Raw genomic sequence first — 14215 nt, forward strand, 5'->3', positions numbered from 1 at the left:
CTCTTTGCAACTAATGTGCATCACATCAGCCGCTTGAAATGCCACTCTTCAAAAAGTCTAGACCAAAATTTTCTCTTGGAAGACTTCCTACCTTTCCATCGCAGGTAGGCTTACCCTCATCAAGCATGTCTTATCCTCTATCCCAGTATTCCTTATGTCTATGTTCTTGATGCCCTTAGGAATGAAAAAAAATCTCCCGTTTGATGGCGGATTTCCTCAGACTATCGCCATCTGGTGGGTTGGAATTCTTTGTTGCTCCCTAGGTGTATGGCGGGTCTAGGGATTCTTGCTCCAAGACTTAGAAGTATTGCTCTCGTCGTGAAGCAATGTTGTATGGCCTACCGTCCTGACAATCCATGTGCTCCCTTACTGTGTCCTAAATATGGCTCCCTTGAGTCGTTCTATTTTTATAGTTGTCACCATAGGCTTCCTTCTTCACACCATGCATTGCATGTGGCTTAAAGTCATGTCTTTCGTCCTCATGAATGAGGGCAATCCTGACCCTGCCGCCCAACTTTTGTATCGGGCAATTGCACCTAGCGGCACTTTCTACACCAAATCTCTTTATCGGTCTCTTCTTCCTCCTGAAGTTGACTGGCTAGCTGAGCATTTGTTATGGGCTAAAGGCCCAACTCCATGTTCTCGGTTCTTAGCTTGGTTGATTCTGTACGATCGGGTCCAGATGGACAACTTCCTCAAAAGAGTGGGTTTTTAGCTTTCAAGTCGGTGTGTCCTCTGCAATGCGACGGAAGAATACACCTATCATTTGTTTTGGGCCTTCCCATCTTTGTGGATCTCTTCAAGAGTACGTGGAACAAACCTGATGTCAACGTGCGACAGGACTCCTTCGCACTCGATCTTCTATGGGTCCCATCGCAGGTGCGCAGTTGCAAGAGATGGCGGCTGATCTGGAGAACTTGGCTTCTCACTACCTTGTGGGTTGTTTGGATAACCTGAAAGAATGTGATATTTCATCAAACTCCGATTGTTTTCAATAAGCTCGTGCATTGCATCTTGGTTGATGTGTACGCAATTTTGCACCTCTGCTGCCCTAGTCTCCATCGCCTTCAGCCACCCTCTCTTCCTCCTGACCCTCTGGCTGAATTTATCAGATTTTTGTTCTTTTTTTTACTATTGTCCTTATGTTTTTCTGTTTGCTTTCGTGTTTCTATCCCTTGGTTTGGGTCTGCTGTTTGTTTGCTCACGGGCTCAACATTTGTTGACCCTTTGTCTTAGTAATGTTGATGTTTTGTTCGTCTCTCTCTCTCTCTCTCTCTCTCTCTCTCTCTCTCTCTCTCTCTCTCTCTCTCTCTCAGACGAAAGGAGGGAACTTGGTGGTGGAGGCTGGTGGTGGTGTCTCTCCCAATCTCTCTGCCTACTGAGCTTGCATCGAGACTGAGTCAAGCTTGTACACCAATTTACTTGGGTGAGTCAAGCTTGAGCATGCCAAGTTTGACTCGACCTCGGCTTGTGTGCATCCCTAGTGGCCATAAGCCACCAGAGCCAATATTTTCACACATATTTTGGTTGTTGGCTATATATTAATTATGTTAGTCCTATCAAGAACTCCTTGATGCATGTAACATCTGAAACTTCAAGGCTCAAGTTGTGCCATGGCCGCCTGAAGATTTGTGATTAAAAAGAGCACATCTCCAGACAATGTGTGCCACATTTTCTTGGACTTGAGCAAGCATAATAAACCTACTGCCCTATTGCACCTCGAAAGCCCCTTTTCATTTTAATAATGTTTTGTGATGTATATATAGGATTTTAAAAAGTGCAAAAAATAAGAGTTTAATTTTTTTTTAAGATATATACATTAAATCTTATAAACACATCGAAAAAATTTGTTATAAGATCTAGTTCTTAGGTTTTTTACCATGGAGATCACATCTCTATGACTAGATTTGCTAAAAAACACATTAAAAATCATTTTTAAAAGAGGTAAGACTGTGGTTGCACCTTCCCAATTCCATATATATATTACAAAAAATGATTGTACTATACAAAAAATATAACTTGTTTCTCGAAATGCCTTACAATTTTTGTTATTCTCTCTATATCCAAAATCGCAAATACCCAACTGCACTATTACCTTTTTAACCCTTGCATGTATAGAATTGGCGAAGTTCGCACAATATATCGCTATGCTCCTCGGCTAACGCAAACTCCCACTTAAAAGAAGATCCACACATTTTTTCTTACAGACATCAAGGTCGCATAAAATTTATGTGTGAACTTCATGTTAATCTCAAACTTCGAAACATCGCACATATGTCATGAAGTTCACACATAATTTTATGTGAACCTTGTTTTACTCTCAAACTTCGGAACCTCGAACACATGTCATAAAGTTCACATAAAATTATGTGTGAGTGAGTATAAAATTCGAAACACCGCAACCCAGACTATGTTCGTATAGATTTTTAGGGTTCATCAAATATTTTGGAATCTTCGACAATAATTTTTTTTGTAAACATATATTTAACCGTTGAACCAATTATTTTTTTTAAACATAATTTTTTTGAAACACGATTTAACCGCTTGATTCAGCGATTTGTTGCTTCTATTCCACGTTGTGGATGTTTATATGTATATATTTATTTGTGTTTGGTTGTTGTTATTATAGATCTTTTTGTGTATTTTTCTGTGTTTACTATTTAGGGTTTACTGTATTTATGGTTTTTATATATAATGTATATAGTTTTTTTCTCGCATAATAGTTTCTGAAGATAAATGATATATGTCGTGTGGTTGTTATAAGCACCTAATGATTGCCTATAAAAAAGTTAAAATATACTAATATACCATTGATTACTACTTAGAGATCTGTAGGGTTTCCAAAAATGGTAACTATAAAGAATTTGTAACTTTGATGTCTTTTCAAACTAAATATGCGAAAGAATCAATTAGCCTTCGGTATAGGAGAGATGCCAAATTAGATGACTAACATTTATTGGTAGAGGTCTTAGATGATCATGATGTAGAATCCATATTATTTAGTGGTGACATTTACTTAGTTGCTCACAAAATTTAATAAAAATTTATTGCTTCGGGAGTTGAACAAGAAGTAATTGATGAATGAAATGATGAGGATCATTTGAATAACATGCATCTATACATGAAACATCTATCAAACTCAGTCCTTTGAAAAACATGCACCTTCAACATGCAGACAATGAGGAACAAATAATTGATGCTGTGTATGATCAAAAGACCACTACAAAGGATGGAGTATAATGTTGGCAAGCCAATGCCAATGATAAAGCTAGGTACACGTTTTAATTTATACTTGAATTATAGGTGTAATTATTGTATTTTTGCATATATGGTTAATCTTGAATATTGAAAACACATGAATGTTGAATGCATGGATGGGTTGTGAATCTTAACTTAGTTTGTGCAACCGGTCATTCAATTAGTGGTAATAGTATTAGAGATTTTTTCGATGATGATGACTATACCATGTCGATGGGAGAAGACGAAGACAATGATGGCAATGAGACAAATAATGATAGGTGAAAGTGATTCATGAATGACATTTGAGAAGTTGAAGCCCTGGTATGTTGTAGAAGTTATATGAACTTTTGTTAGGCATAAAAAATGTTTTATGTTTTTACACAAATGAGACGCTATTGAATAGATTCTTATTCAATGGATTCTTATATAATGAAGAACAATTGAAAAACATTGAAACATAGACATCTCATTCATATGAGCAATTATGTAACAAATTACTTAATGATTATAAACAATTTCAATGGCTAACAACAAGCTTATACGATCAAAAAATTACTCTCAACAAAAGGTTTAATGATCTTCAGCATTGTCATGTGTTTCTAAAAGATCATGCGATAAAAAATAACTATAAAATAAAATTCTTGAAGAGCTGAGACAACAGAGACATTATTGTAGGAACGAGACTAAATTCACAGACTACAGTTGTTTGCCTATAAAAGATCCATGGTACAAATATGTGGAGAGCAAGGTTCTTTCAAGTAAAAAAGTATTAAAGCGAGCATACATGCGGTAGATCACTAAGCAACCTTGTAGTGAAAAAAGTGTCATTCAAGTTGATTTTAGATGTTATTTGCAAACACATGCACGATAACTTGAAGATAACTCTAAGAGAAATCATGAATAACATCAATTGCGATGAAGGAGTGACAGTCATTTACAAACAAGCATGCATGGATGAGAAAAAACTAAGGGGCGCTTTATGGTTCATTTGAAGAGTCCTTCTAGATGATTCATGTCTGTTTGGATCATTTGATTAAGGCTAACCTAGGTTCTTTAGGGTATATTCAGAATGATTAGAAAGATCGATTTCAGTACATGTTCTTATCCTTCTATCCAAGTATCAATAAGTTTAGGAGACACTGGACTCTGATACTCAAGGCGGATGTGGAGTTGTTGCAGCATGCCTAATAGTGCACTACATCGACTTCTTGAAGATAACTCTAAGAGAAATCATGAATAACATCAATTGCGATGAAGGAGTGACAATCATTTACAAACAAGCATGCATGGATGAGAAAAAACTAAGGGGCGCTTTATGGTTCATTTGAAGAGTCCTTCTAGATGATTCCTGTCTATTTGGATCATTTGATTAAGGCTAACCTAGGTTCTTTAGGGTATATTCAGAATGATTAGAAAGATCGATTTCAGTACATGTTCTTATCCTTCTATCCAAGTATCAATAAGTTTAGGAGACACTGGACTCTGATACTCAAGGCGGATGTGGAGTTGTTGCAGCATGCCTAATAGTGCACTACATCGACTTCAGAGAGAGGAATAAGATCTCAAACTCTGTATCCCAGGGAGAGTAATGACTTGACGAAGGATCCCGAACTCTGGTACAAGTGTCTTGGTGTCCTCCAAGAGTTAAAAGACATAAGTGAATGTATTAATTAACACCCTCAGACAGACCGGAGATGGCCATAATTTTTAGGGGAGTGGTGCCCATTTGGTGTAAATATGATTGTAACAAAACTATGTATGAACATAGCATGTAATGAAAAAATAACTAAATAAAAAAATAAATAAAATATTCTTGCATGTAGTTAGATTTGACATGAATCTTTGTATTCGGTGCATGGCACACCTGAGGGTCGAACCCTGAGTTAGGTGAGTCGACTCTTATTGGCTTATATTGGTTTTACGTTTTGCATTAAGAGTCGATTCCTGATATTGTAGAGTCGACTCCTCTCTTGTGTATATTATATCATTCTTTGAGAGTCAACTACGATGTATCATAGTCGACTTCTTAGTTGTGTATGATGAATTGTTTTGTTGAGTTGAGAGTGGACTCCTAGGTTAGAAGAGTCGACTCCTTTTCTAATTTTGGGTATTAGTATTGACTCTTCTTCTATGATATGTATGATATGATTTGGAGGTTGATTCTTGTTTATGAAAGATCAACCATTTTCGTATTAGGACTTGAGTTTTTTGCCATAATAGGCTTTCTAAACATAGATGTTTGTTATGCTAGTTTATAATCTGTGTTAAGTGTTGGATCATGCAGAGACATTGTTGTTTGTCTTGTCCCATTAATTCAATTGTTTTTCAAGTGCTTAATGGACAGGCGGAGGGTGCAACACGGAGGATTTGCGTACTTCTACTGATTAGACATGGGCTTGCTTCCGAGTGTTGTGTTGGTTTTAGTTTCGGTACGTTTGCAACTGAAATTCTTACATCAAACAACTCCTAGCTCTTTCACATGTATCAAACCCAAAAACAAATTCAAACATCAACTATCTTAAACTCCAATGTGGCTCTATTGCATGCACATGTGAGTCAACCCAAATAGCACCCAATTTCTGTAGCAAGCCCAATTGCCTCAAATTTCCGCATCAACACACATCTAATGCACTGTAACACCATATATCAAAGACCCAAACACTGACTCAAGAACATGGTCATTCTTCAAGAAAAACCTCTCAAGGGTACTCTATTACACCAAGGTGGTCATGCATACTGATGAAAATCAAGAATCCGGCCCAAGAATCATGCAATCATCATTCTATTGATATTCTAGCATGTAAAGAATCCTCAAGTGTTGTTTTTCAACATATCTTGGATCCGAAAATCAATTATTTACTGTTTCAGAGAAGATCTGTAAAAATCATCCAAGCTTGGAGCTCAATGGAGCGTGTGGCTCATGCAAGAACTCAACAAGTGGATACTCTCAACTTCAATTCTTTATCAGATGTGAGTTAGCCTTCAACTCACCATTTTTTCAGCATTTTGGTCTTATGTTCTTTATGTGAAACTGGATCAATACCTCCTTCTTCACACTCTTCTTGGAATGGAGATGCGAAAATCTCCAATTCTTGTGCTGGTTTGAACTCTCTCGGTGGAATTGATGTGAACCACAGCGTTAGGGGATCTAAGGCTGTGATACCAATTTGTTAGGTTAGGAACCTCCTTAAAGCTCCAACAATAGTGGAAATGACAAGGAAGATGAAGGAGAGATGAGAGGTAGCCCTCTCTTTCCCTTACTCCTTTCCACTAGGTGACTCACAAGTGGTTGGAGCCAACTTCTCTAGCCAATGAGGCCTAGACACCCAAATCTCATTAAGAGACTAATTCAAAGCACAAAACAAAGAATGAATACAAGAGAATGGGCTTGGGTATTTATAGACCCATAGTCTAACCACTTATGTCACCTTTGCCCATATAATGACCATTTTACCCCTTATACACCTCTTAATCCCAGCTCAAGTCGCTTGGCACCCACCTAAGCTAGCTACCTTAGCCCATGAACCCTACTAGACTAGCCGACTAAGCTTGTTAGCCCGGTTTTGATTTGGAGTTCTATCATATTCAAGGCAACAATAAGCAAAAAACAGTCACAACTAGCAATCACATTCACTTGTACTTTTTGATATTTCACTAACCATGAGAAAGTATGAGAAGGTAAGTACTGTTATTGTTACAATCACGGGATCCAAGAATCACAAAGCATTGCAATATGCAAGAGTTTTTCTTGTTCTCAAGGGCCTCAGCCAAGCAACATTCAGTTCATTGAAAATTCTCTAGAATAAGAACCATTGCTCTTACAGCCTTATCAAAACCAAGGGCAGTTAAATTATTCTAAGTTGAAGGGACATCATGAGTTTGAAGCCCAGAAGGCACATCCAATGTGCAAGCCAAACTCAATAGGAACCCTTTCCCGGCGGGCAGCGTGGCAGTATGGTTTTGCTAGCGGCCAATTCAGATTCCTAGGTGTACTCGCGAATCTGTGTCAGCTGACACATCCTGCTCAGGTGGTCTCTATCAGAGAGAGAGAGAGAGAGAGAGATGGAAGCAATAAACACAGTAATAGGGAGGCTTATAGTTTAAAATAAATGATACCGTGGATTTCTGGATTCATTGGCAACAAAGCTCTACAATCCTTTATGGTCATGAAGTTTTAGTTTTTTTCTCTGATTTCAAAATTAAAAAGTAGGGGCTGCTCTTGCCATCCAAGGAAAGTGAAGTCCCCAGAGTCATTACATTCAATGAAGTACGTATCTTAGTTTTCTTCCTCGTTACATGTTTTCTGAATATGCTATAACCTGATCCAGTAAATTCTAGGGCCACTGGTAACAAGTGAGTCGGGAATAATGTTTTCTGTGTGAGGTTAATAACCCTGCATCCCTCACTTCAAGTTAACCATCCAGTCTGCTAAAAATTAGCTGCTATGAAGACAACCAAATCAACACTATTTGTATCAATGGCTTAGTTTTCCTTTTTACCAGTCTTAACTCCAGGCTCTGCTATCCATGATGACCAATAAACAGGTGCCAAGGTACAAGCAGCCTGAACAAGGATCCCAAGGGGCAGACCCCCAAATTCTTGTGCACCTATCCCAACCCAAGAGGCAAGGGTAACCCCAAGATATCCACTTATTATCATTGCGAGAGCTACTGCAGACATCACAAACGCCATAAGAGAGCCCTCACAACCAGGAGGACAGAGCTGCGCAAGCAGAACACTCACTGGAAGTAGCTTGAGCTGGAAAAGGACCTCTAAGATACCGGAGAACATTGCAACGTAGACGGAATCGGGCAATCCGACTCGCCAGTAGAATCTCTTAACGAACAGTACATCTGACAACGTGCAAACAGCCATCACAAACTGCACATATGTAACCAACTTTCTGATGGAAACTGCCTTTAGCCGGCTGTCGAAGACGAAGCTCCACACCAGGAGGGCAACCTGACCGACGACCTTGGAGATACCAATCACCGATGCATCCAGGTCGAGGTATTGAGTCTGGTAGAAGAACATGGTGCCAGTGAGGAGAGGGACGATGGCCAGCGACATGAACAGCCAAGCAATAGAGTAAGCTATCTCTGGTTTTCTCAGAGCTGATATGAGACCAGAGAGCAGACTGCGCATACCAGACTTCGGATTATGAGGGAGGTTGAGGGAATTCTCATGGACGGTGAGCGTGGCTATGAACTGGAAGGCAACAAGGAGGCCAAAGACGAGGAACATGGTTTCTGGTGAGAGCTGGCTGAGAGCCATACCACCCAGAAGGTTGCCCAGGATGCCACCAACAGCAGCAGCCATACAGACGAAAGACTGGAGCTCCCCAGGATGAGACCTGCCTTCGGGTGAAACCTGTTTCCCGGATTCAGCAACAATGGCATCATTGGCAACCTCAGCAAAGGAGGCGCCGAGGTTGCTGAGAAGGAGGAGCAGAGAGATGATGACAATGGAAGAGGAACCAGATTGAGCAATGGATAGCCACGATATTGCTTGCAATAGACCTGCAAAACATGATCACAAGACAAATGCTAAGATTAAAATCAAGGATTTAGTGGCTCAAGTAAGATTTTTTTTCGAGGCTTGCAGAGAGAAAACAACAATAACAACAAACAATAAATTTCATTTTTCCATTCAACAGCAGAAAGAAAACTGGGAAATCAGAAGGAAGTTGCATGATTATTAGAGAAAGGGGAGTACTCTTTATACTCTGCTCTGTCATCGCTGTTCTGTTTCAGGGCAAAACTTAAAGAGTATCTATGGCAAGTTTGGTTTGTGGAACTGGAAGGCCATTCCCATGGAACCAAGAACCCAGTTTTTCTCTCAATTTCATGCTCATGTTTGGCTCATGCAACTGAAACTAGTCCACGGGATCAAGAATAAGACTCAGCAGAACCCAGTTTCCACAAAAAGATGAGGAAAAGGCATAACTACAACAAACCAAAGAATGTTTTCTCTGTATTTTCTACGTGGATTCAGAATTTCAGATCACTTACTCATCAACACCATATAATGTGTTTCAAACTTTCACACTTCACAAAAATTTTCAAATCACAATTGTCAATTCCATGGAACAAACTTTTAGTTCAAACGAAATATGCTATGGTTTTTTCTTTTTCTTTTTTTTCTTTTTTTGCAGAACATAGATGCCTTACAAGTGAGGGGAGTGGCTGAACATGGTTCTAAAAAGAAATGTTGGGGACCCGGAACCCCTTCACTGCACTAGTAAGCATGGCGACAAAATTTTAAAGTGCAAGCATTGAGCAGTCAATTTCTTGTGAGATTTTCAAAAAATCACCCTGCTCACTTTTTTATCGGGAAAATCACAACGAAATCAAACAAGTTTAAAAAAATAAAAATGAAAAATATGTAAAGAGAAAATACTGCCGCTTTATTGTAATATTTTAACAAAACTTGTGATATTTTAGATGTTTAACATGGATGACAAAATACTATGTTATTCTTTAAAATATCACGATAATAACGCAGATTAATACCACAAAATTTTGCAAATAATTTGTAATGATAGCTTTTCTCTTCTGTAGGCAAGTTGGTGTCAAGCAGGCCCCAACTAGTACGAGAAGAAGAATCATATTACAAACTTACTATCGCAAAAGCTAGTAAGAGAACTCAAGCTTTCTCTATATTATAAGCCAAATTTCTCTATTATAAAGCCAAATGACAGCATCACAGTACAAATTTTTAAAAATTGGCATATTTGGTTTTTTTCTGTTTAATTTAGGATATGTTCACTAGGCTATAACCTATCAAAGAAAAACCAACATTGAAAGTTATTATAACAGGGAAAATATTAGGTTGTATTTAAGTAGTTTTCCGTTAACTGGTAGTGTGTTGAGACGTTGCAAGTTTAAATCCCTGTTGAGATGTTGTATAACTGATAAGGTCTGATCTTTCAAAAAAGAAAATCTTGGCGGTCCCAACCTGGCTTTGTTGCCAGCAAGTGGTCCTCATAATACTCATAGTAAGCACGGCAGGTAGAGCCAGCACGGCTAGGTCTCTGATCCTAGGGCGGTTTCTCAATTAACCATGGAAAATATTTATAATGAAAAAAATGCCCCAGGATCATCACTGGAACCCCACAAAGAACGGTCGGTCCCTTGGATGCCGTTCATTCATTTGGTCCCCCAATCTTTTTTTCAGAGCCGTTGATGCTTTATACGAACGCCATCTAAAGCATTCTAATTAGCAGTCCGAGAGTCGGCAAGAAAAAAAAAAGGTGGCTGGATGCCGTTCATCGCATGGATGAACGGCATATAGGGGTCCACTCAACAAAGACAAAGGCCCGAAATGGAATTGATCGAAAGATTCAAGGTTGTTGTGGTAAAAAAAACAATACTGCATTACCTACTTTTTCATTTCCATTTTCATTGCCTCTTGTTTGAAAATGACCACTGCATGGACGCAAAACAAAAATATCGTTCAAATTTTTGGTCAAAAAAACGACAATGACTCAAAAAGCTGGCAGCATGACGCCATTGTGCCTTGAGCTTCAGGTTCTAATGCGATATACCACTGCTCGTTCTCTTGAAACTTGAAAATGACAACTTCTGGCACGCAGGGAAAGATCAAGTAGTGAAGGTGTTTATTGCCGGCATCTCAAAGTCATCAATCAAATTTTGGGAAGAAATAGTGCTTTTGAAAAAACTGGCAACGTGATGCCATGGGGTCTTGACATAGGTACCACACCCAGTCACCAAGGCATGCATATCACTGCTTTTCTTTCTTTTCTTTTCTTTTCTTTTTTTTGAGAAAATTTTATCTAGGAGGCAGCTTTTTTACTGCTATTCTCAAAAATGGCCTTTCTTTTCTGAAATTCCCAATATAGGGCACAATTTTCCTGGAAACTGTCAGGCTAACACCCATCATCTCGGTAAAAAAATAAAAAGGTGATTTTTTTTTTCTAATTGAAACCTCAGAAGAGAAAGGCAAATATTTTGGACGTTTGATCATAAAGGTTATTATTGAAATTTGACTTATAATTTAAATAAATGCAAGACCCTGTTTTTGGTAGTTACTAGGAAAAAATAAGGCCGTATCAGAAAATTCAGAAACATGAAGCCAATTTTTGGAATTAAGGACAAAACGTTGGTTCATAAATGGAATTTTCCTCTTCTTTTTTTTTTTTTTTGCTTGGGTCGGCTTCCCACGGTAGGAAGGAAAGAAAGGGAGAGACGGAAAATTGCAAGAAAAAACGGGAAGAGGAGCGAAAACCGAAATACCTCCGAAGGCGATGTAGGGGAGGCGGTGCTGGCCGCGAATGTAGACGGCGTCGGAGAGGAGGCCGTAGAGAGGCTTCCCCACCATCGGCAGGTTGGCGGTGTTCTGCAGGATCTGAAGCGTTGTGGGGTCGACGCGGAGGCCGTCCATCAGGAAGTAATTGACGGCCATCCATGGGAAGCATCGGAACCCTTGCACCCAAAACCCAAACGCCAGCAGCGTCCTCTTCCTCACCACCGCCTGATCCTCTCCCGACCCCGACGACGACACCATTGTCTATTTTCCTTTCTCGTTGGATCTGTTCCAAGAGCAAAAGAAAGAAAGAAAGGGAGGAGGCAGAGAGGGGAAGAAGGTGTGGGACTCGGCCCAAGGAAGCTGCTGCTGCTGCTCTTCCCTTTGCCTTTGCCTTTGCCTTTGCGTTTCCCTTTTCCTTTTTTGTTTTTAATAGTAAAGAGAGCCAGAGTGACGCGCGGACGGTGGCTTTCGGCGACGCGTGGCTCGTAGATCTGGATGGATCTGGAAGAGCGGGGAGTTCTTTCTGACTACCCAGAAGTGGGGCGGGGGATGGTTCTGTGGCCAATGGGTTTTTATTGTTTTTGGTTGATGACTTGTTTGCCTTTTGTTTTTTGTGAATGCTTTTGGCATGGCAGGTTGGGGGTCTGATCCATAGTTATCGGGGAAACCAAATAGATACTTAGAAGTGGTGTGAAGCGGAGAAGAGAGCTAAAAAGTAGCAGGAAGCGGGAAGCGGTTGTAAAGCGATTATTTTATGCCAGATTAGTAAAAAATTAAAAAATAAAAACACATAAAAAGCAATATTAAGTAGGGATATAAAACTAGAACGAAAATATGTTACAAAAATATTTTAATTTTGTAATATAAAAACATAAAAAGTGATGGAGAAGGGAGAGAGAAACGTTAAAATAAGTGAAAGAGAATCAATTTCAAAACCCAAGAAGCTAGCTTTTCACTAAAAAGAATCGAAGTTTTTTTTATATTTTGAAAGCGAGTTTCTCAAAGATTCCTCTCCCTTCAGCGAAGTGCGGAGTTTTTCGCTTCTGAAGCCAGCTTCCCTATCTAGAAAGAAGTAACAATGGACTAACATTCAGGTTCGGTTGGATCATTCTGATTTGTTTTTTCATTTAAATGAGAAAGTGAATATGATTTGTATAAGCAGCCCAACATAAAATTTTAAACTGTGAAAAACTGAATCTCATTTGCCTTTACAAATGAGAGTCACTTTATAATTTGCTCGCCTTTACAAATGAGAGTCACTTTATAATTTGCTTGAGATTCAAAATCGAGACCTCATATAATTCTGAATCTCAAGCAAATTAGAAAGTGAGTCTGAATCACTTTTTTTTTTAAAAGAGCAGTCGAACGTGCCCTAACTCTTTCATTTTGAGTGTTATATTTAAGCACTTTATAGGGTAACGGCAACACGATAAATACCTTTTTTTTTTAATCATTCTTTTTTAAACTCACCCTACCGATGTGATCTACATGTTTTAGTCAGTGGGAATTGGCTCTTGAATAGTCTACGACACACAGGTAGATTTTTATAATGCTTCAAAATTTGACAGCCTATCGTTTGTTTCACTTTTTCGGGTCCTAAAATCTCATAAAAAAACATGACCCAGAAGCCAGTTCTTACTATTTTAGATATTTTCATCCATTAGATCGGATTGGATACCCAAATCTGATTACATGTATTTTTTGGATTCAGTATTAACTTTTTTCCATCCAAATCTGAATCCGAATGTGAGTCCAATTAGCCAATATCTCACTAGTCAGATTTGATATTGGCTAATCCGAAACCGCTTACATTCCTTCTTTTTTTTCAAGCCAAGCTGGGGTTAGGCAAACCCTACCAATTATACAATTATACCATTGGGTTTTGAATCTGCAACGTCCCCAACATAAGGGGACGATTTTCTCCTACCAGACAAGTGGAGCCCCCATCGGTTACATCCCTACTTTTTTTTTTTTTGATTTTTTACTCCGAGAAACTGCCCCAGGCGTAGAGACCTAGCCGCACTGACAGCTGACCTCTCGACCCCAGGGAGTCGCCAAGCTTCAGCTTATGCAAGGGGGTGATGCCCATGGGATTTGAACCTAGACTGCCCGTCTAACAGTCTAGGCCCCATCTCACTATGCCAAACCCCTTGGGTCTACATAATTGGGGCAATTTGGTTTTACGTGTCCTCCGTAACTCTCTTTGAGATTTCATCCATTTTAGTAGATGCTTTTTTTATAAAGCCAACTAAACCTAGAGATAGACAGAGAAAGAAAGAGAGGGGAGTAAGGTAAGTCTATCACCAAACGTCTCTGCACAAAGTTGGGCTTGTTTAACAAAACATGGATGTACTGTACGACTAATTTTACATGATTTCTTAAAAACCTACAAATTTTGATATTCTCTCGTTGTCCAAAATCACAAATATCCGACATCGTTAGGACACTTTTACCTTTCGCAACTTAGAATTTAGGCTTTTTGAGATAAAATTGTATCGCTAGTCGGCTATCTCCAACATCCACTTGAATTCATAATCGTAGGTTTTTTTATGTGAATTTAGACTTCACGAACTCGCATAAATTTATTTGCAAAATCTCAGTGAAACTGAAATCACCAATTCACAAATATCATACTCTTTCGCATATAATAATAATAAAAAAAATCACATAAAAATATTTGCGAAAAACCTCTCACATGAAGTTATTT

General features: G+C 38.9%; 1 protein-coding gene across 1 annotated transcript; it reads right to left on the reverse strand.

Annotated features, from left to right (window-relative positions):
• Nucleotides 1-7403: 7403 nt before the first annotated feature.
• On the reverse strand, nt 7404-11896 carry LOC149845188 (Major facilitator superfamily protein). Its single transcript, XM_089997502.1, has 2 exons — nt 11496-11896; nt 7404-8759 (listed from the first exon to the last, which is right to left on the reverse strand). The coding sequence occupies exons 1-2, from the start codon at nt 11764-11766 to the stop codon at nt 7723-7725; spliced, it is 1308 nt and encodes a 435-aa protein (XP_089853628.1). The 5' UTR covers nt 11767-11896; the 3' UTR covers nt 7404-7722.
• Between the last annotated feature and the right edge of the window lie 2319 nt (nt 11897-14215).

This window comes from Nuphar pumila, chromosome 2 (assembly GCF_984573655.1).
Source record: "Nuphar pumila chromosome 2, dmNupPumi1.hap1.1, whole genome shotgun sequence".
Taxonomy (NCBI): Eukaryota; Viridiplantae; Streptophyta; class Magnoliopsida; order Nymphaeales; family Nymphaeaceae; genus Nuphar; species Nuphar pumila.

Bases quoted from the DNA above. Each gene is read 5' to 3' on its own strand.
- LOC149845188 (XM_089997502.1), bottom strand. From the start codon at position 11,766: ATGGTGTCGTCGTCGGGGTCGGGAGAGGATCAGGCGGTGGTGAGGAAG. The intron at 8,760-11,495 runs GTATTTCGGTTT...CATGTTTTGCAG, and splicing joins CCCCTACATCGCCTTCGGAG to GTCTATTGCAAGCAATATCG.